We start from the raw sequence: 23,680 nt of genomic DNA, 5'->3' as shown, positions 1-23,680 counted from the left end.
TGCACAGACCACTGAATGTGGTGCATAAACAATGAATCTTAGAACACTGAAAAAATTAAATTTTTAAAAATCTTGAAATATATGAAATGGAAGGGCAATATACCAGAATTTATAGGATACAGCAAAAGCTCTTCAAGAAAGAAATTTATAGGAATAAATGCCTACATTAAGAAAAAATTAAGATCTCAAATAACCTAACTTTATAACCTCAAGGGACTAGAAAAAGAGCAAGCTAACCAAAATTCAGTGTAAGGAAGGAAATAACAAAGATTATTCAGAATTGAAATAAGAGAAATAGACTACAAAAACAATAGAAAAGATGAATGAAGCTGATTTGGTTTTTTAAAAAGATTAACCAGCTTTTAACTAATGAAGAAAAAAAGAGAAATGAGAGACATTATAACTGATACTACAGAAATACATTCACAAGAGACTGAAAGATTATATGCCAACAAGTTGTATAACCTAGAAGAAATGGATAAATTCCTAGAAAGAGACAACCTACCAAGACTGAATCATGAAGAAAGAGAAAATCTGAACAGACCAATAATAAGTAAGGAGATTAAATCAGTAATCAAAAATCTCCTAGCAAAGAAAAGCCCATGTCCATATAGATGGCTTTACTGGTGAAATCTACCAAATGTTTAAAGAAGAATTAATGCCAGATCTTCTCAAGCTATTCCAGCAAAATGAAGAGGAGGAAAAACTTTCAAATTAATCTTACAAAGCCAGTATTACTCTGATACCAAAAGCCAGAGGACACTAAAAAAATTATAGACCAATATCCCAGATGAACGTAGGTGGAAAAGTCCTCAACAAAATACTAGCAAACCAGGTTCAATAGCATGTTAAATGGTTCATACACCATCATCAAATGGGATTTATGCTGGGGATGCAAGGATATTGCAACATATGCAAATCAATAGATGTGATATATCATGTTAACAGAATGATTTTCTCTGAAAATCATATCTCAGTAGATGCAGAAAAAGCACCTGACAAAATTCAACACTTTCACCTTAAAAACTATCAATGAATTAGATAAAGAATAAATATAGATCTACACAATAAAGGCCATATATGAGAAGCCCGCAGGTATCATACTCAACAGCGAAAAGCTGAAAGTTTTCTTCTAAGATCAGGAATAAGACAAGACACTCTCATCTTTATTCATTCATCTAGGGAAAGGTATCTTGGCTCCTTCCACAGTTTGGCTATTGTGGACATTGCTGCTATGAACATTGGGGTATATATGGCCCCCCTTTTTTTTAATCTTTGGGGTAAATACCCAGTGTACAATTGCTTGGTCATAAGGTAGCTCTATTTTTAACTTTATAAGGAACCTCCACATTGTTTTCCAAAGTGGCTGTCCCAACTTGCAGTGAGTGGGGAAAATCACAGGGGGAGACAAACCATGAGAGACTATGGACTCTGGGAATCAAACTCAGGGTTCTGGGGTGGGTGATAGGTTGAGTCCAGTGATGCATATTAAGGAGGGCATGTATTGCATAGAGCACTGGGTGTTATATGTAAACAGTGAACCATGAAACACTACGTCAAAAACTAATGATGTACTGTATGATGACTAACATAACATAATAAAAAAAAAAGAAATCAAAAGGCAAAAAAAAAAAAAGAAAAGAAAAGAAAAGACACTGCATAGTACTAAAATCCTAGCCAGAGCAATTGGGCAAGAAAAAGAAAGAAATCGATCTAAATTGGAAAGAGGAAATAAATTTGTTTCTACAGATGACATGAGCTTATGCCTAAAAAACCCTAAAGACTCCACCAAAAAACTGTTAGAATAAGTGAATTCAGTAAAGTTGCAGGATACAAAATCAATATACAAAAACCAGTTACATTTCCATATACTAACAAACTATCGGAAAGAGAAATAAGTGAAATAACCTACACAGAGAAAGGTAAATATTATTTGATCACATGTGGAAGCAATCTAAAAAAGTTACACTCATAGATAACCATGTAGGAGAGTGGTTGCCAGGGACTGTAGGGGTAGGGAAAAGAGATATTGGTCAAAGGGTAAAAACTTTGAGTTATAAGATGAATAAGTTCTGGGGATCTAATATACACTATGGTGTCTAAATTTTTTTTATTGTGTTATGTTAGTTACCATACAATACATCATTAGTTTTTTCCCCCTGTTTAGAAATCTGTTTTTTTCTTTTGATTTTTTTATTAACATATAATGTAATATTAGCGCCAGGGTACTAGTCTGAATCGCCAGGTTTACACACTTCACAGCACTCACCATAGCACATACCCTCCCCAATGTCCATAACCATCTCCCTGCCCCTCTCCCCCCACAACCCTCAGTTTGTTTTGTGAGATTAAGAGTCTCTTATGGTTTGTCTCCCTCCCAAGCCCATCTTGTTTCATTTATTCTTTTCCTACCCCCAACCCCCCATATTGCCTCTCAACTTCCTCATATCAGGGAGATCATATGATAGCTGTTTTTCTCTAATTGGCTTATTGCGCTAAGCATAATACACTCTAGTTCCATCCACGTGGTCGCAAAAGGCAAGATTTCATTTCTTTTGATGGCTGCATAGTATTCCATTGTATATATATATATATATACCATCTCTTCTTTATCCATTCACCTGTTGATGGACATCTAGGTTCTTTCCATAGTTTGGCTATTGTGGACATTGCCGCTATAAACATTTGGTGCACGTGCCCCTTCAGATCACTACATTTGTATCTTTAGAGTTAATATCCAGTAGTGCGATTGCTGGGTCATAGGGTCACTCTATTTTCATCTTTTTGAGGAACCTCAATGCTGTTTTCCAGAGTGATTGCACCAGCTTGCATTCCCACCAGCAGTGTAGGAGGGTTCCCCATTCTCCACATACATCATTAGTTTTTGATGTAGTGTTTCATTATTCATTGTTTGTATATAACACCCAGTGCTCTATACAATATGTGCCCTCCTTAATACCCACCACCTCTAAATTATTTAAAGATTTTATTTAAATTCTAGTTAGTTAACAGTGTGATATTAGTTTCAGATATACAATTTAGTGATTCAACACTCACCTACAACACCCATTGTTCATCACAACATGTGCATTCCTTAATCCCCATCACCTATTTACCCCATCTCCTGCAGTGTCCCATCCAGCAACCCTCAGTTTGTTTTGTACAGTTAAGTGTATGTTTCTTGGTTTGCCTCTCTTTTTTCCCCCTATGTTCATTTGTTCGTTTCTTAAATTCCACATGAGTGAAATCCTGTGGTATTTGTCTCTCTGACTGACTTATTTCGCTTAGCATAATACTCTCTAGCTCTATCTATGTTGTTACAAATGACAAGATTTCATTCTTTTTTATGGCTGAGTAATATTCCATTGGAGGTATTTATGTGTGTATATATAAAATATATATATATATAAAGTTTATATATATAATGTATATATATACAAATCTCACATATTCTTTATTTATTCATCAGCCCATGGACATTTGGGCTGTTTCCATAATATGTGACTATTAGCCATCTGTCTTCATTGGAAAAATGTCTATTCATGTCTTCTGCCCATTATTTAATCAGATTATTTGTGGGTTTTTGTGTCAAGTTTGATAAGTTTTTTTATATATTTTTTATACCTACCCCTTGTCAGATATGCCATTTGCAAATATCTTCTCCCATTCTGAAGGTTGCCTTTTAGTTTTGTTGTTCTCTTTGCTGTACGGAAGCTCTTTATTTTGATGAAGTCCTAATAGTTTAATTTTGCTTTTGTTTCCTTGCCTCATGAGACATATCTAGTAAGCAGTTACTGTGGCTGATGTCAAAGAGGTTACTACCTGTGTTTTCCTCTTGGATTTTAATGGTTTCATGTCTCACAGTTAGGTCTTTAATCCATTTTACATTTTTTTTCCAATTTATTTATTTTCAGAAAAACAGTATTCATTATTTTTTCACCACACCCAGTGCTCCATGCAAGCCGTGCCCTCTATAATACCCACCACCTGGTACCCCAACCTCCCACTCCCCCGCCACTTCAAACCCCTCAGATTGATTTTCAGAGTCCATAGTCTCTCATGGTTCATTTTACATTTATTTTTGTGTATGGTGTAAGAGAGTGGTCCAGTTTCATCCTTTTGCATGTTGCTGCCCAATTTCCCCACCGCTATTTGTTGAAGAGACTTTTTCCCACTGGATATTCACTCCTGCGTTGTCAAAGTTGTGAGTTCATTTCTGGGTTTTCTATTCTGTTCTATTGATCTATGTGTCTATTTTTATGCCAGTAGTATGGTGTCTAAATTTTCTAAGAGAGCAGATCTTACGAGTTCCCATCACACACACACTCTCTTTCTCTCTCTCACATACATACACACACACACAAATGGAAACTATGAGGTGATGAATATTGTACATCAAAGCATTAAGTTGTACATTTGGTTTTTTTCCTCTTGCCCAAAAAAAGTGTTTTAATAATTATGTCTAAAATTTTCTCACAGAAATCAGTTGATTTTAGTGTTTTTCTTCAGTCAAAGCTAGGACACCAGAGTAAAAACCCCTGGGAGCAGCCAGCCCCCTGTAGGGTCCCAGGTAGGGCCTTGTCAGAAGAGCAGGTTTCAGAAGCTGGGGCTGGAGGCTACTGTCTCCATCCAGTAGATGTCGTATTATTCCAGAGCATGTCATTATTGCCTGAAGTGCTGCTTGTGCAGGCTGTAGATGGCCAGCAGGAGCAAGGCCAGGCTTTGACAGCCACTGTCTATCGTGTTGCATTCCCTGAGCCAGGGCACTCACAGTGTGGTGCTGAAATGGCCCAGACCATTGCAGAGTTCCTGAACTCCAGAATCCCCCAGCTTATTGCTCATTGGCAGCATCACCAGAACTGTTTTGGGTCAAAGTCCTGCTGAAGTGGTGGCAGCAGGCTTCTGTAAGCTGCAGGACTTTGCCCACCATGCTCAACTCTTCACGCTATCCTTGGCCCTAAGGACATGGCACAGGTCTCTACAACCCCTGGTGGTGAGCTCAGTCCCAGAGCCACAGGGCCCTGAGTCAGGATCTGTGGTGTAGCATTCTGGGGCATAGCTCAGCAATGCCCAGGTCACCCAGCTTGTCACCCAGGTCCAGCGCCTGCAGTGAGTCCTTGGAGGTCACAATACCACACAGGTTCTTCCCATTGGCCCATATGAGGCCACAGTTCTCCATCTCAAGCATCTCAAACTTGTGGCAGGTAGAGTCCACCGGGCCATTGTATAGTGCTCAGACGACAGCCTCGCAGATGTCATCGTTGCTCACCATGAACTCCTTGGAATGCTGCTTGGCCTTTGAACACCACAGCTAGGGGCTCAAAACTAGCAGCTATCAGGCTGCAGTACTCTAGCTGAAGGATCTCACAGCAACACTGGGAGTCCAAGAGACCTTTGTGGAACAGCTGCAGGCCTGCATCCACCAACAAATTATCAGTGAAGTGCAGTTTGTGAAGGATGGGCACCAAGTGCTGCACACAGGACAGGACCCCACAGGCAGCCTCCATCAGGCAGCAATTCTGCATCTTGCAGGTGGGGCTCTACAGACCCTGGAACACGAGGTGCATACCAGCATCACCCAGCTCTTTTGGTGCACAGCCTAAGCTCAGTCAGGGAGGGATTGGCCCAGAGAGCACAACTGACATCCTTGCAACACAGCTTTGTGAGACCCCTGTCATCCAGCCTGACCACCTTGAACTGTTGGATCAGAGGCAGGAGCTCTCTCCACTCAGCATCACCCAACTGCTCACACTGAATGTCCAGATTCTTGGTTCAAGGCAAAGTGTTTTCTCAGGCCAAACTGCTTTTTACACTGGGGCTGGGGAGCCCGTCATACACTTTGAATATACAGTTTTGTCAACTATAGGTCAGAACAGCTAGGGAAAAAAAAAGAAATCCATCTGTATGTACTGTTCCCTTATATACATTGGGAGAGTAAGAGGATTTGGAGGGTAGTTTCTGCCAAAATAGATTTTAATTTTTACAGTTTTAATTTTTCACATTCTTTACTTAAATTACAAATAATTAAGTATAATGGTATAAGTGTAGCATTTAGATTTGGCATTGTCTTTTTTTTAATTTAATTTTTTTTCAGTGTTCTAAAATTCATTGTTTATGCATCACACCCAGTGCTCCATGTAATACGTGCCCTCCGTAATAACCACAACCAGGCTTACCCCCCCCACCCTTTTCCCCTCCAAAACCCTCAGTTTGTTTCTCAGAGTCCATAGTCTCTCATGGATTGTCTCCCCCTCCTATTTCCCCCAACTCACTTCTCCTCTCCATCTCCCAGTATCCTCTGTGTTATTCCTTATATTCCTCAAGTGAGTTAGAACATATGACAGTTGACTCTGTCTGCTTGATTTCTTTTGCTGAGTGAAATGCCTGTGCTTTTAATGGTAGAGGAGCTTTTTAAATAAAATGCTTAAAATGCTGTAAATGTTTTTTAATCTCATCTATTCCTCATCAACGGTTTCTTAGAAGCTAACACACTCAAATTTTATGTTACTTATTTAATATTTATGTTTAATATTATTTATTTAACCTATATATTAATTTCTGTTTTATTTTCAGAACTGAAGGCAGAAGCTAGTCTAATGGACCAAATGAGTAGTTGTGATAGCTCATCAGATTCCAAAAATTCATCATCTTCAAGTAGTGAGGATAGTTCCAGTGACTCAGATGATGAACAGTGTACATCCTCTCCTTCTGAGCCAGGGAATTATATCTCAGGACATCCTGCCATGTCTGCCATTGCACATGGCAGGATTTCTGATATGGATGCTGGCCAGAATAGACTTCATGACAATAGTGGCCTTCTGATGAATACTTTAAGTAAGTATATATAAACATGAGTAATTGAAAAAGTAAGAATTCACAGTGGAACCATAGTGATTATGATCTAAAATTTGGGTTAAGAGAAAAAAACTCTTGTTTTATTCATTTGATACTATGATTAACCCTTAACTTTTTGTTGAGTCATTCCTCTTCTTTTCATTCTGTGACGTAATGTCTTATTGGTTTTTCACCCGTCTCTCTAGATACATTTCTCTTTCTCCTTTGCCAATTTAGAATCTTTTATTTAGGCATTAGAAGCTGGAGTTCTCAAGCCTTAATTCTAGGTCTTTTTTTCTTTTTACTCTACATTCTTTCCCTAGATAATCTCCTCCATATTTCTGATGTAATTAGTACCTGTAAATTTGCATCTCTGACCCAGACTCTGAGCTCTGGAAACAGGTAGGTCCAACACCATCTTTTAGTAAGGGCAGCCCAAATTCACCTTATCCAAAACCAGCTCATAATCATTAGCTTACTGTGTTTCCTCTTAGTGAAAGGCAGGATGCATCTAATAATATAATCCAGAAGCCTAATTATATGCAAGGATTTACTTCCACTCCCTTTTTATAGTGTAGTCAGTCCTTCATCAAGTCCTGTTTATTTTACCTCCTTACTATTTTCTCAAATTCATCTACGTCTCTGCATCTCCACTATCACTCTAGCTCCACTTGCTGTTATTCCTTGCTTTTAACTCTGCAGTGACTTTCTAACTGGTTTACCCCTTATCTAGTCAAGCCCTTTTTTGCTCCACTATGTACATTGCTGCCATTTTGATCTTTTCATAATTAAAATATAATTTTTCACCCCTCCTGCTTTAAACTTTTCAATAGCTAGTACAGTTGGCCCTCAAGCAATACATGTTTAAATGGTACATATCCACTTATACATGGATTTTTTTTTCAATAGACTTTTTTTAGTACTACAAATGTATTTTCTTTTCCTTACTATTTTCGTAATGTTATTAAGAACATGTATATGTAATACATATAACATGTAAAATATGTGTTAACTGACTGTTTCTCTTATCAGTAAGGCCTCTCGTCAACAGTAGGTTATTAGTAGTTAAGTTTTTGTGGGGTCAAAGTTTTAGACAAATCTTTTACCATAGAAGGTCTGCTCCCCAAAATCCCCCTCACATTGTTCAAGGGTCATGTGTAATTTTTTTTATGACAGAGACAAAACATCTTACTATAATGGTCTTGCTCTTTCTGTTCTAGCAATGTTTACCTAATTTTTACCATGGTACTCAAACACTTTCACCCACCTCAGAGCCCTTATACACTGCTATTCATTCAGGAAGAAACACTTCCTTCCTTTCATGTAGTTAGCTTTTTCTCCTTTAAATTACAATTCAAGGCATACTTTATCAAGGACACCTTCCTGATAAGGTCAAATCCTCCCTTTTGTAGAACTTCAGAGCAATATCTTGACTCTAGCTCTAGCCAAATAACAGAACTAAAGAAGGAAGGAGCCAAGTCTGCGTGGCAGAGAAAGTGAAACTATGAATTAAATAGGGACCAGGAAAGGTCTTTTGAACTTCTAGTTACTAATGTCGTTAGTGCTAATCTTCCTACCTTAAGAGGTAAAATTGGAGAGTCTGATTTCTTGAATGGCCAAATAATGACAAAAGTTCCCATTCACCAGGAGGATATATAATTACAAATTTATATGCCTATAATTATATATCTTCACCATTTATGTGCATATATATTAAAATGTGTAGCTATATGTGTGTGTGTATAAATATATATATATGAGATAAAAATTGATAGATGAAGGAGTTATTTACAAGTCTCTGTCATAATGGAATATTTAATCCATCCATAACCAAGTAGACAAAATTTAATAAGGGTATAAAAGCCTTGAACTACACAATTAACATACCTATTCTAATAGTAAATATAGAATTCTACAATCCAAAGTGTGAAGCAGACATTCTTTTAAGGCATATATAAAACATTTTAGAAATTTCTTCCTATTGAGAAAAAAGGAAATAAAATTATTTCAAAGAATTCACATTTTATTGATCATATTATAGGATTATAATACAATGCAAACATAAACAACAAAAATTATTTTAAAATACATGCTTGCAATCTTCAAAGCACATGCCTAATAATTTACACGTTTAAAGGAAACTATAAGGAAATTATAAAATATTCACAAGTAAGTAATATCAAAAATAACACCTCAGTAATTTGAGGATGCAACCAAAATGATATTTACAGGGAAATTTATAGTCTCAAAAATGTTCTTTAAAAAAAAATTGAGTGGCACGTAGGTGTCTCAGTCAGTTAAGTGGCTGCCTTTGGCTCAGGTCATGATGCCAGAGTCCTGGGATCGAGCCCTGTGTCGGGCTCCTTGCTTAGCACGGAGTCGGCTTCTCCCCCTCCCTTTTCTTCTGCCTTTCCCTCACCCTTGTTCATGTGCCCCCCCACTTCAAATAAATTAATAAAATCTTAAAAAAAAAGAACACAGTTACAAAATTGCTAAAGAAGACATTAGAAAATTGAATAACCCATGCACTTCAAACAAGATAGCTAAGTCATGACCAAATAAGGGTTATCACAGAAATGTAAGAAATGTTCAATATCTGAATTGTTAGCAATATAATTCACCACATTAAGAGATTATAGGAATGAAGTCATATGATCATTTTAGCAAATCTGATTTTAACAAAACTTAGTATTTATTAGTTTTAAAACTTTTACCAAAGGCCTAATATAGGAAAATTTTTTTTAACTTCATAAAAGTTAATTACAAAAAACAAAACTATTGCTGACATGGTAATTTAGATTCTACATGAATTCCCAAGTTAGGAAGAAGACAACGAAGACTGATACCATGATTTCTATTCACTAATACATTCTATTCTATTCATTCATACATTGTACTGAATGTTCTAACAAAAGCAATAAAACAAGAGATAAGATATAAGAATTGAAAACAAGAAAGAAAATATAATTGTCTACAAAAAAAATTCAGGAGAATCAACAAACTATAGGAATAATAAAATAATTGTAGATGCAAGAATTATATGCAAAAGCCAGTAGTGATTTGTTATACTAGTAGTAACCATTAGGGATTTCTCTTAAAAAGTGGTGAATTTCTTTTTCTGATATATTTTATCCAAATTAAATATTCCTAAAAAGGGAAATAAATCCTCTTACTGTTACAATAATGATCTCATTTTTTAACCTTATCAGACCCAATACCATCTTTTATAAAAGATATTTTAAAGTCCCCTTTAACTATCTTGAAGTGAATTTCATAACTTAGTATCACCTAGGTACATACATCTTTGAAAATAATATAATATTAAGACAAAATTAAAATAACTTATAGTAAAGTAATATGCATTCCACCTTGTAAATATTCAAGCATGGTTATACCAGAGCACAATAAAGCAGCCATATGTTTATGTACTTTAAATAATAAATTTGTTTATTAAAAATTGTTTTATTCGAGTGTAGTTGACACAAAAATGTTACATTTCAACATAGTGATTACGCAAGTTTATGCAATATGCTGTGTTCACCTCAAGTTTAGCTACTGTCTGTCACTATGCAATTATAATATCATTGGCTATATTCTTTATGCTGTACCTAATTTATTCCTGTGACTTGTTCATTCCTCAACTGCAAGCCTGTATCTCCCACTTACCTGCACCCATTTTGCCTGTCCTTGTTTCTCCTTCTCTCTGACAACCATCAGTTCTCTGGATTAATAGGTCTGATTCTGCTTTTTGTTCATTTTTTTTACATTCCACATATAAGTGAAATTGTATGGTTATTGTCTTTCTCAGTCTTCTTTCACTTAGCATAATACCTTCTAGGTTCATCCGTGTCATCACAAATGGAATGATCTCGTCCTTTTTTATGACTGTATAATATTTCATTGTAGATGCATAACACATATTATTTTATCCTTCTGAGTCTCAGGTTGCTTCCATATCTGGGCTATTGTAAATAATGCTATGATAAACATAGGGGTATGTATATCTCTTTGAAATAGGGTTTACATTTTCTTTGAGTGAATACCCAGGGATGGAATTATTGGATCATATAATATTTCTATTTTTAATTTTTTTGAGGAACCTACATACTGTTTTCCACTCGATGCTCCAATTTACATTCCTACCAACAGTGTATAAAGGTTACTTTTCCTTCTCATCCCCACCAACACTTGTTATTTATTGTCTTTCTGATTTTAGCCATTCTGACAGGTGTAAGGTAATATCTCATTTTGGTTTTGATTTGCATTTCCCTGATGATGAGTGATTTTGAGCATCTTTTCATGTGTCTTTTGACCATCTGTATGACTTATTTGGAAAAATGTCTGTTTGGATCTTCTACCCATTTATTATTTTTTTTCTTTCAAGATTTTATTTAAATTCAAGTCAGTTCACATATAGTGTAGTATTAGCTTCAAGGGTATAATTTAGTGATTCATCAGTTGCATATGACACCCAGTGCTCATTACATCAAGTGACCTACTTAATGCCCATCACCCACTTACTCCATTCCCCAACCCACTTTCCCTACAGCAAACTTCAGTTTGTTGTCTATATATAAAGGTCTCTTATGGTTTGCATCCCTGTCTTTATCTTACTTTATTTTTCCTTCTCTTCCCCTATGTTCATCTGTTTTGTTTCTTAAATTCCACATATGAATTAAACCATATGGTATTTGTCTTTTTCTGACTGACTTATTTTGCTTAGCATAATATTCTCTAGCTCCATCCAACTCATTGCAAATGGCAAGATTTTATTCTTTTTGGTGGGTAATATTCTATTGTGTATGTATACCACATCTTCATCCACTCATCATATGCAATATTCTGTGTCTGGACATTGGGGCTCTTTCCATATTTTGGCTATGTGGATAGTTATGCTGTACACATTGGGGTTCATGTGCCTCTTCAAATCACTATTTTTGTATCCTTTGGGTAAATACCTACTAGTGCAATTGCTGGGTTGTATTTTTGACTTTTTGAAGAACCTCCATACTGTTTTCCAGAGTGGCTGCATCAGTTTGTACTCCCACCAACAATGTAAGAGGGTTCTCTTTTCTCCACATCTGTTGTTTCTTGTGTTGTTAACTTTAGCCTTCTGACAGGTGTGAGGTTGTATCTCATTGTGTTTTTAATCTGTATTTCCCTGATGAGTGTTGAGTGTTTTTTCATCAGTTTTTTTTAGCCATTTGTATATCTTCTTTGGAGAAATATCTGTTCATGTCTTCTGCCCATTTCTTAACTGATTTTTTTTTATTTTTGTAATATTCAGTTTTGTAAGTTCTTTATACCATATGTCATTTGCAAATATCTTCTCCCATTCCATACACTGTCTTTCAGTTTTGTTGATTGTTCCCTTTGCTGTGCAGAAGTTTTTTTATCTTAATGAAGTCCCAGTAGTTCATTTTTTATTTTGTTTCCCTTGCCTCCAGACATGTGTCTAGTAAGAAGTTGTTGCAGCTGGGATGAAAGAGGTTGCTGCCTATGTTCTTCTCTAGGATTTTGATGGATTCCTGTCTCACATTTAGGTCTTTAATCCCTTTAGGATTTATTTTTGTGTATGGTTTAAGAAAGTGGTCCAGTTTCATTCTTCTGTGTGTGACTGTCCAATTTTCCCAACACTATTTGAAGAGAATGTCTTTTTTTCCATTGCATATTCTTTCCTGCTTTGTCAAAGATTCATTGACCGTATAGTTGTGGGTCCATTTTTGGATTCTCTGCTCTGTTCCATTGATCTATGTGTCTGTTTTTGTGCCAGTGCCATACTGGTTTTTTTTTTTTTTCTTTTCTTTTCTTTTTTTTTTTTAGCGTAACAGTATTCATTGTTTTTGCACCACACCCAGTGCCATACTGTTTTGATGATTACAGCTTTGTAATACAGTTTCAAGTCAGAAATGTGATGTCTCCCACTTTGCTCTTCTTTTTCTTCCTTTTTTTTTAAATTTAAATTTTGTTAGTTAACATACAGTATAATATTGATCTCAGGAGTAGAATCAGTGATTCATCACTTACATGCAACACTCTGTGCTCATCACATCAAGTGCCCTCTTTAATACCTGTCACCCATCTAGCCCATCCCCCACCCACCTCTCTTCATCAACCCTGTTTGTTCTCTGTCATTAAGAGTCACTTGTGGCTTGTTTAAAGACAAATACTGTATGATCTCAGTCATATGTGGAATTTAAGAAAGAAAACAGATAAACATACAGGAAGGGGGAAAATTAAAAAAGGAGAGAGGGAAACAAGCTATTGTTTTTCAACTTACTTTAGCTATTCAGGATCTTTTTGGGTTCCATACAAATTTTAGAATTGTCTGTTCTAGTTCTGTGAAGAAAAATGCTCGTGTTATTTTGATAGGGATTGTATTGAATATGTAGATTGTTTTGGGAAGTAGAGATATTTTAACAATATTTGTTCTTCCAATCCATGCGTGTGGAATGTTTTTACACTTCTTTGTGTCTTCCTCAGTTTCTTTTGTAGGTGTTCTGTAGTTTTCAGAGTACAGATCTTTTACCTCCTAGGTTAGGTTTATTCCTAGGTATCTTATGGTTTTTGGTGCAATTGTAAATGGGATTGAGTCTTTGATTTCTGTTTCTGCTGCTCCATTATTGGTGTATAGAAATGCACTAGGCTTCTGTGTGTTGATTCTACACCCTGTGACTTTGCTGAATTCCTGTATCAGTTCTAGCAATTTTTGGTGGAGTCTTTTGGGTTTTCTACATAGAGTGTCATGTAGTCTATGAAGAATGAAAGTTTGAATTCTTCCTTGCTGATTCAGATGCCTTTTTTTTCTTTTTGTTTTCTGACTGCTGAGGGTAGGACTTAGGGGAAAAGTCCTGACCTTAGGGGAAAAGCTCTCGGTTTTTCTTCACTGAGCACAATAATAGCTGTGGCTCTTTCATATATGGCCTTTACAATGTTGAGGTGTGTTCCTTCTATCCCTACTTTCTTCAGGATTTTTTTTATTTTTTTTATTTTTTATTTATTTTTAAAGATTTTATTTAGTTATTTGACAGAGATCATAAGTAGGCAGAGAGGCAGGCAGAGAAAAAGAGGGGGAAACAGGCTCCCCGCTGAGCAGAGAGCCCAATGTGGGGCTCGATCCCAGGACCCTGGGATCATGACCTGAGCCGAAGGCAGAGGCTTTAACCCACTGAGCCACCCAGGCGCCCCATCTTCAGGGTTTTTTTTAAAAGATTGTATTTATTTACTTGCCAGAAAGAGAGAGTGATATAGCACAAGCAGGGGGAGAGTCAGGCAGAGGGAGAAGCAGTACCTCCTTGCTGAGCAAGAGGCCTGTTGTGGGACTCAATCCCAGGACCCTGGGATCATGATCTGAGCTGAAGGTAAATGCTTAACCGACTAAGCCACCCAGGCATCCCTTCTTCAGGGTTTTTAATCAAGAGAGGATGATGTATTTTGTCAAATGCTGTTTCTGTATCTATTTGAGAGGATCATATGGTTCTTATGCTTTCTTTTATTAATGTAGTGTATCATGATGATTCATTTACAGATATTGAACCACCCTGCAGCCCAGGAATAAATCCCACTTGGTCATGGTGAATAGTTCTTTTAATGTGCTATTGGATTTGATTAGCTAGTAACTTGAGAATTTTTACATCCATGTTTATCAGAGATATTGGTCTGTAATTCTTCTTTGTAGTGGGGTCTTTGTTTGGTTTTGGAATCAAGATAATGTTGGCCTCATAGAATGAGTTTGGAGGGGCGCCTGGGTGGCTCAGTGGGTTAAGCCGCTGCCTTCGGCTCGGGTCGTGATCTCAGGGTCCTGGGATCGAGTCCCGCATCGGGCTCTCTGCTCAGCAGGGAGCCTGCTTCCTCCTCTCTCTCTCTGCCTGCCTCTCTGCCTACTTGTGATCTCTCTCTGTCAAATAAATAAATAAAATCTTTAAAAAAAAAAAGAATGAGTTTGGAAGTTTTGTTTCCATTTCTATTTTTTGGAATAGTTTAAGAATAAGTATTGATTCTTCAAATGTTTGGCAGAAATCCCCTGGGAAGCTGTCTGGCCCTGGACTCTTATTTGTTGGGAGATTTTGATTACTGATTCAATTTCTTAGCTGGTTATGGGTCTGTTCAAATTTTCTATTTCTTCCTGCTTCAGTTTTGGTAGTTTATATGTTTCTAGGAATTTATCCATTTTTTCCAGATTGCCTAATTTGTTGGCATATAATTGCTCATAATATTCTCATTATAGTTTTTTGTATTTCTTCAGTGTTGGTTGTGATCTCTTTGCCTTCATTAGTGATTTTATTTATTTGGGTCCTTTCTCTTTTTGATAAGTCTGGCTAGGGGGATATCAATTTTGTTAATTCTTTCAAAGAACCAGATCCTAGTCTCATTGACCTCTCCTATATTTTTGGTTTCTATATCATTTATTTCTGCTCTGATCTTCATTATTTCCCTTCTCCTGCTGGATTAAGCTTTATTTGCTGTTCTTTTTCTAACTCCTTTAGGTGTAAGATTAGGTTCTTGAGGAAGGCCTGTATTGTTATGTACTTCCCTTTTATGACTGCCTTTGCTTCATCCCAAAGATTTTATACTCTTGTCTTTTCATTTTCATTTGCTTCCATGTATTTTTTTCAATTCTTCTTTAATTTCCTGGTTAACCCATTCATTTTTTAGTAGGGTGTTCTTTAACCTCCATGTATTTGTGTACTTTCCAAATTTTTTCTTGTGGTTAACTTCAAATTTCGTGGAATTATGGTCTGAAAATTTGAATGGTATGATCTTAATCTTTTTGTACTACTTGAGGCCTGATTTGTGACCCACTATGTAATCTATTCTGGAGAATATACCATGTATACTTGAATGTATATTCTGCTGCTTTAGAATGAGAAGCTCTGAATATAACTTAAGTCCATCTGGTCCAGTGTGTCATTCAAAGCCCAGCTTACATGATCTGTCCATTGCTGTGAGTGGGAAGTTAAAGTCCTGTACCATTATTGTGTTATTATCAATGATTTTCTTTAAGTTTGTTTTAATTGGTTTATATTTTTGGCTGCTTCCAAGTTAGGGGCATAAATATTTACAACTATTAGAGCTTCTTGTTGGCTAGACCCCTTTATTATGATATAGTGTCCTTTTTCATCTCTTACTACAGTCTTTGGTTTAAAATCTAGTTTGTCTGAAATAAGTATGGCTACTCCTGCTTTCTTTTGATGTCCTTTAGCATGATAAATGGTTCTCCATCCCCTCACTTTCAGTCTAGAGGTGTCTTTGGGTCTAAAATGAATCTCTTGTAAGGAGCATTATCAATGGGACTTTTTTTTTTTAAATCAATTCTGCTTCCCTGTATCTTTTGATTGGAGCATTTAGTCCATTTACATTCAGAATAACTATTGAAAGATGAATTTAATACCATTGTATTACCTGTAAAGTTGCTGTTCCCATAGGTTGTTTCTGTTTCTTTCTAGTGTTTATTGCTTTCTGTGTCACTTTCCTGTTCAAAGAGTCCCCTTTAATTTCTTGCAGAGCTGGTTTAGTTTTCACAAACTCCTTTATTTTTTGCTTGTTTTAGAAACTCTTTATCTCTCCTTCTATTCTGAATGACAGTCTTGCTAGACAAAGTATTTCCAGCCTCATATTTTTACCATTTAGTAAGTTGAATATATCATGCCATCCTTTGTAGCCTGCCGGGTGTCTGTGGACAAGTCTGCTGCTAACCTTATGTGTCTACCCTTATAGGCTAAGGACTTTCTCTCCTGAGCTCTTTTCAGAATTCTCTCTTTATCTTTGTATTTTGCAAGTTTCACTATAATATGTCTTGGTGTTGACCTGTTTTTGTTGATTTTTGAGGGAAGTTCTCTGTGCCACTTAGACTAGAATGCCTGTTTCCTTCCCCTAGATTAGTTAAGTGCTCAGCTGTAATTTGTTCAAATAAACTTCTGCCCCCTTTTCCCACTCTTCTTTTTCAGGGACTCGATATTTTTTCAATTTATGGAATCACTGAGTTCCCTAAGTCTTCCTTCATAATCTAATAGTTTTATTTTCCTCCTTTTTCCAGCTTCATTATTTTCTTTAATTTTATCTTCTGTATCACCTATTCATTCCTGTTTCTGCCATCTTCACTGTGATTATATTTAGCCTGTTTTGTATCTCAGTTATAGCATTTTTAATTTCAGCCCGACTAGTCTTAGGTCCTTTTATCTGTGCAGCAAGGGTCTCTTTGGTGTCTTCTATGCTTTTTTCAAGTCCAGCTGGTAATCTTAAAACTGTTGATTTATTAATTTTGGCCATTCTAACTGGTGTAAGGTGATATCTCAATGTGGTTTTAATTTGAATCTCCCTGAGGGCTAATGATGATGAGCATTTTTTCATGTGTCTGATAGCCATTTGTATTTCTTGATTGGAGAAGTGTCTGTTCATATCTTCTGCCCATTTTTTGATGTGTTTGTCTGTTTCATGTGGGTTGAGTTTGAGGAGTTCATTATAGATCCTGGATATCAACCTTTTGTCTGTACTGTCATTTGCAAATATCTTCTCCCATTCCGTGGGTTGCCTCTTTGTTTTTTTGACTGTTTCCTTTGCTGTGCAGAAGCTTTTGATTTTGATGAAGCCCCAGAAGTTTATTTTCGCTTTTGTTTCCTTTGCCTTTGGAGATGTATCTTGAAAGAAGTTGCTGTGGCTGATATCAAAGAGATTTCTGCCTATGTTCTCCTCTAAGATTCTGATGGATTCCTGTCTCACGTTGAGGTCTTTTATCCATTTTGAGTTGATCTTTGTGTACGGTGTAAGAGAATGGTCGAGTTTCATTCTTCTACATATAGCTGTCCAGTTTTCCCAGCAACATTTACTGAAGAGACTGTCTTTTTTCCACTGTATATTTTTTCCTGTTTTGTCGAAGATTAATTGACCATAGAGTTGAGGGTCCATATCTGGGCTCTCTACTCTGTTCCACTGGTCTATGTGTCTGTTTTTATGCCAGTACCATGCTGTCTTGGTGATCACAGCTTTGTAATAAAGCTTGAAATCAGGTAACGTGATGCCGCCAGCTTTATTTTTGTTTTTCAACATTTCTTTAGCGATTCGGGGTCTCTTCTGATTCCATACAAATTTTAGGATTATTTGCTCCAGCTCTTTGAAGAATGCCGGTGGAATTTTGATCGGAATGGCATTAAAAGTATAGATTGCTCTAAACAGTATAGACATTTTAACAATGTTTATTCTTCCGATCCAAGAGCATGGAATGGTCTTCCATCTATTTGTGTCTTCTTCAATTTCTTTCATGAGTGTTCTGTAGTTCCTCAAGTACAGATCCTTTACCTCTTTAGTTAGGTTTATTCCCAGGTATCTTATAGTTCTTGGTGCTATAGTAAATGGAATCGATTCTCTAATTTCCCTTTCTGTATTTTCATTGTTAGTGTATAAGAAAGCCACTGATTTCTGCACATTGACTTTGTATCCTGCCACGTTGCTGAATTGCTGTATGTAATGAATAATGTTTTTCTGAAAATAAATAAATTGGAAAAAAAACCTGTTGATTTAAATTCTTGTTTAGATATATTGCTTATATCTACTTTGAGCAAGTCCCTGGTTGTAGTATCTTCCTGACCTTTCTTTTGGGGAAAATTTCTCTGTCTTGTTATTTTGGCTCAGTTTCTGTCTTTTGTGAGTTATGAAAGCTTGTTATGTTTCCTGTACCTGAGAGTAATGCTATATTAAGAAAGAGCCATACACTGTCCAAGGACTGGCGCTTCAGGAAGTGTTTCTAGTGTATGTTGTGTGCACTCTGCTGTTGCATTTTGGCTGCTCTTTCCCACAGATCAGTCCTCTGCAGGGTTCCTCCTTGCTTGCAGTAGGTAGTCTTTAGACCTTTAACTGGGTGTGCTTTGTTAAAATAAGCCTGGAAAAAAAAGGGGAAAAAAATTAAAAATAAATCCTGATTCAAAAACAAAGAGAGAGAGAGAGAGAGAAAAGGAAAAGCAGCAATGACAACAAAAAACCCCAAAGAGACAAACAGAAGACTATCAGCCTGATTCCAAAGAAAAAGAAAGGGGGGAGAAAAAGAACAAGAAACATAAAAAAGGGAGCCTGATCCAGAAAAAGAGAAAAGGAAATAAAAAGACAAACTAACAGACAAAAGCTATAAGCCTGATTCCAAAGGTGGCGCGGGGGCGGGGGGAGAAAAAAAAATTACAGCCTAGTCCTATTCCCATCAGAACTAAAGATGATGCTTTGAAGCCCTGTATACTCAGTAGACTTGTGCATGCAGAGTGCTGCCTGTGCTGGTCTTCTGGGGGAGAGGCCCACTCTGCCAGCTCAGAGTCAGTCCTGCCCCAGTAAATATGCACTTGGCACGTAGAGGGAAGCAGGATTTGGTGTAAGCAGCTCCTGCTTCTACTGGCTCTGCCCATTTTTTAATGTAATGGTTTGGTTTTTGGTAATGAGTCATAAAAATTCTTTATATATTTTAGATGTTTAGTCCTTATTGAATATATCATTTGCAAGTATCCTCCCCCATTCAGTAGGTTGTTTTTTTGTTTTGTTGATGGGTACAAACTGGGCAAAAGCTTTTTATTTTGATGTAGTCCCAATAGTTTAGTTTTGTTTTTGTTTCTCTTGCTTTAGGAGACGTATCTAGAAAAATGTCACAATAGCTGATGTCAGTGAAGTTACTGCCTATGCTCTTTCCTAGGATTTGTATGGTTTTAAGTCTCACATTTAGGTCTTAATCCATTTTGAGTTTATTTTTGTGTATGATGTTAGACAGTGGTCCAGTTTCATTCTCTTGCATATATTTTCCCAATTTTCTCAGCACCATTTATTATACATTCTTGCCTCTTTTGTTATAGATTAATTGACCATATAAATGTGGTTTTATTTCTGGGCCATCTGTTCTGTCCAGTTGATCTATATGTCTATTTTTGTGCCAGTACCATACCGTTTTGATTACTACAGCTTTGTAGTATAGCTTGAAATCTTTAATGAATCAATTTAGAATTAAGAAAAGCAAGACAACATACCATTTGTAATGTCAACAATTTTTCTATTTAATTTGTTGAAATAGGGATTAGAAAAGCATTGATATCACTAATGTGTTTTCCAAAACAATTTAATAAAGAAAATCTTTGTAAAAGTTCTGGAAAAAACAAAGTATTCTTTCAGTTTACATGATAGTTCCATCCTTGTAAATTTCAGCGAATTTTAAATCTGTGTAAAAGAATTCTTTAGTTTATAAAACTGAAATTAGGTTCCACCTTATGATTACAAACAAGTCTTCCACGTACATGAATATAATACTGGACTTTCAAAAGTTCTGCAGAATGTAACAGACTTCATTATTGTGCAAGACTGGTGCATTCATTGTAAGACATTTGCCATTCCTAAATTCCCTCCCACGAAATGCCACTAGCAATCTGCAAATCATCTGGACAAGCAACACTTCATATAAATTTCTGTAACATCTCTAATGGAACAGTATTTTTCTCATTGAAAACCATTGGCTTAGGAGTCTGTGTGCATTTTCTATGGGTAAACTCTTTTTTCCAAGTCACAATTACCATTTCGATTGGAAATGTGTTTCCTTTACCAGCATGTCGTGTTCACAGGCTAATCTGATACCTTCAAAATCAACCAGACATTTCAACAGCATGGTAATATATGCATATGACCTGTACAACACAAAGTCTATTAACAGAAGTGGAACTTGGAACATTTGGGTTTGACCTAAGAAACTTATTATGACATTGTATCAAGTTGAACATTGTTATGCCATAGAATAGTTGTGTAATAAATGGAAACTTAATCTTTGAAAAGTATAAAATGGTCTTGGGAACCAGATACACAAAAGAAGCTTTAACAAATTTCTTTTTTGAATAATGTAATATTTCTGGAGTTCATGCAGTGGACTGAGCTCTCTTACAACAGCTTATTTATGGCCTAGAAACTACTCCTCTTAAATTGGGTATGAGCTTCAATTTATGCCAGCTTTTTGTTGATTTTGGAGTAGTTTAAAAATATGAGAATGTTTTTACCATTTTAATTTACTATTCAAATGGTATTATCCAGTTCCATGTGTTCAAAGAAACCCCTGCAGTTAGTGACTCCCAAATCTTTATTTCCAGGAGTAACCTCTACCTAGAGTTCCAGGCTTGTATATCCAATTGCCTACAACATATTTATTTGAATATTTACAGTGTATCTCAAATGTGTCATGTTGAAAATCAAACTTGTTTTTTCTTGATTTTTCTCACAACTCTTGTTCCCCTGGCATTTCTTATCTCAGTAAATGATACCACCATCTAGTTGTTTAGATCAGAAACACTTGGGGTCTTTCTTCACTTTTATTTTTCTCTCATGCCTATATCCAGTACTTTTGATAGTCCTGTAAGTTCTGTCTTTATACTATAAACCTAACTGCTTAGCACCACCTCCACCTGAGTCAAAGCCTGTATTATTTATGTGAGAAGCTGCAATACGATTATAGTTTATTATAGTATATATATACCATTATAGTGTGCTCACTGTTTTTTTTTTAATATTTTATTTATTTGACAGTGAGAGACAGCAAGAGAAGGAACACAAGCAGGGGGAGTAGGAGAGGGAGAATAGGCTTCCCATGGAGCTCGGACCCTGATGTGAGGCTGGATCCCAGGACCCAGGGATCATGAACTGAGCCAAAGACAGACGCTTAATGACTGAGCCACCCAGGCGCCCCCATATTCACTGTTAAACAACCTTTCTTTCTTTTTTTTTAATAAGATGTTCTTTTTTTAAAAAAAAATTTATTTTATTTATTTTCAGCATAACAGTATTCATTGCTTTTGCACCACACCTAGTGCTCCATGCAATCCGTGCCCTCTCTAATACCCACCACCTGGTTCCGCCAACCTCCCACCCCCCACCCCTTCAAAACCCTCAGATTGTTTTTCAGAGTCCATAGTCTCTCATGGTTCACCTCCCCTTCCAATTTCCCCCAACTCCCTTCTCCTAACTCCCCTTGTCCTCCATGCTATTTGTTGAACAACATTTCAAGTCAGTTGCTTACTTAAAATTTTCTGATGAATTCCCATTACATTTCAAACAAAATCCAAAGTTTTTATCATAACCTATAAACCAGTCTTCTGGATATCTGGATATCTTTCTGACCTCATTTCCTATCATCTCTTCCTCATTCATTCCACTCTGGCTGCAGGGCCTTCTTGCTGTCAGAAAATACAGCAAGCATGCTTCTGCCTTAGGGCATTTGTATGTGCTGTTCCCTGAGCCTGGAAAGTATCTGCCCTCCATCCACATTAATAGGACTTTCTCTCTACGGTTGGATCTCTATTCAAATGCCACCCTTCAAGGAGGCCTTATCAACTATCCTGTCTAACATAGCACTTCTCACCACTCTTCTCATACCTATCTTCATTTTTCATAGTATTTATCCTTACTTGGCATCATATTATATATTTCTTTGTTTACTCTCTCTCTCCCCACTGGAATTAAGTTCCATTGCTATAAGCACATCATTGAATTATAAACAGAACCAATGATGCTCCACAAATAAGTGAAACATATGATAATTGACTCTCTCTGCTTGACTTATTTCACTCAGCATAATCTCTTCCAGTCCCGTCATGTTGCTACAAAAGTTGGGTATTCTTCCTTTTTGATGGAGGCATAATACTCCATAGTGTATATGGACCAGTTAGAGAGGAGAAGGGAGTTGAGGGAAATTGGAAGGGGAGGTGAACCATGAGAGACTATGGACTTTGAAAAATAATCTGAAGGTTTTGAAGGGGCGGGAGATGGGAGGTTGGGGGAACCAGGTGGTGGGTATTGGAGAGGGCACAGATTGCATGGAGCACTGGGTGTGGTGCAAAAACAATGAATACTGTTATGCTGAAAATAAATTTAATAAATAAATAAATAAACAGAACCAATGATGAGTTACTCATAACATATACTATTTAATATTTTGACTGAATTTTAAGTACAAAATTGTATAACATTTTTATACTCTTCAAAATGATTTAGGCTGATCATCTAAACTAAATTTTTTCTCATTACCTGATGTAATTAAATCAGTGGGAATAACAAGGGAAGGTGGTGTTGGTGTGTGAAAGAAAACTAAAAAAGATGCCAGGTGATAAAACTATGCTAAAGATTGATGGTATATGTTTTCTTTACAAGCAGTATTAATTTTTGGAATCACTAATGATATGACTAAATTATAGGATAAGCAATCTAGTTATTAGTGACAAAATGGTGGCTAAATGGTTCACCCATGGTGTTATATTTTGCATGATATTTATGTTATTCAGAAGTAAATACATTGAATATGAAAATATAAAATACTTATACTACAGTTTTGATTTTCTTTTTTATTTTAGGAAATGATTTGCAGCTGAGTGAATCAGGAAGTGACAGTGATGATTGAAGAAACATTCAGCTATAAATATAAAATTTGTAAGATGTGATATTTATTTTATATTAAGAATAAAGATTCCTAATACTGAAGAAAATGTATCTTAACATTTTATGATAAAAGAAATTTAATTTGGCTGATGTTATATTTTTGACCTTTTTTAAGTACTAGCATTTTCATGTGCTTTCTGTTTATTAGGCTGTACAGATGAGAAAACAGACATTAGGTAACTTGCCCACAGGTTGTTAGTTAACAAGTGGCAGATCAAATGTTCTAGAGTACAAGTTTAATACTCTGTTTTAAAATACTGATGTCTCACAATTGTGAAATGTCAAAGCAATTGATTTATAATAAATGCACATGGTTTTAATTATATCTCTGAGCCTTTTATATCTGATAGTCCTTAAATTTTGGTTGAGAATACTTTAATTCTTGACAAAATTAAGCTATAATTTAGGGTAA

At 36.2% G+C, this 23,680-nt stretch overlaps 1 protein-coding gene and 1 pseudogene across 1 annotated transcript in view; one reads left to right on the top strand and one right to left on the bottom strand.

The window, feature by feature from the left end:
- Positions 1–23,588, top strand: part of EAF2 (ELL associated factor 2) — a 56,989-nt gene extending 33,401 nt beyond the window's left edge. The window contains exons 5-6 of the mRNA XM_044252242.1: positions 6,574–6,834; positions 23,184–23,588. Coding sequence (XP_044108177.1) covers positions 6,574–6,834; positions 23,184–23,230 — 308 coding nt within the window. The 3' untranslated portion in view covers positions 23,231–23,588. The remainder of the gene's footprint in view (positions 1–6,573; positions 6,835–23,183) is intronic.
- LOC122908418 lies at positions 4,768–5,834 on the bottom strand (annotated as a pseudogene).
- Positions 23,589–23,680: the final 92 nt, after the last annotated feature.

This window comes from Neovison vison, chromosome 6, assembly GCF_020171115.1.
Source record: "Neovison vison isolate M4711 chromosome 6, ASM_NN_V1, whole genome shotgun sequence".
NCBI lineage: Eukaryota > Metazoa > Chordata > Mammalia > Carnivora > Mustelidae > Neogale > Neogale vison.
The sequence above is the reverse complement of the archived record's forward strand: the minus strand, read 5'-3'. Positions and strand labels throughout refer to the sequence as shown.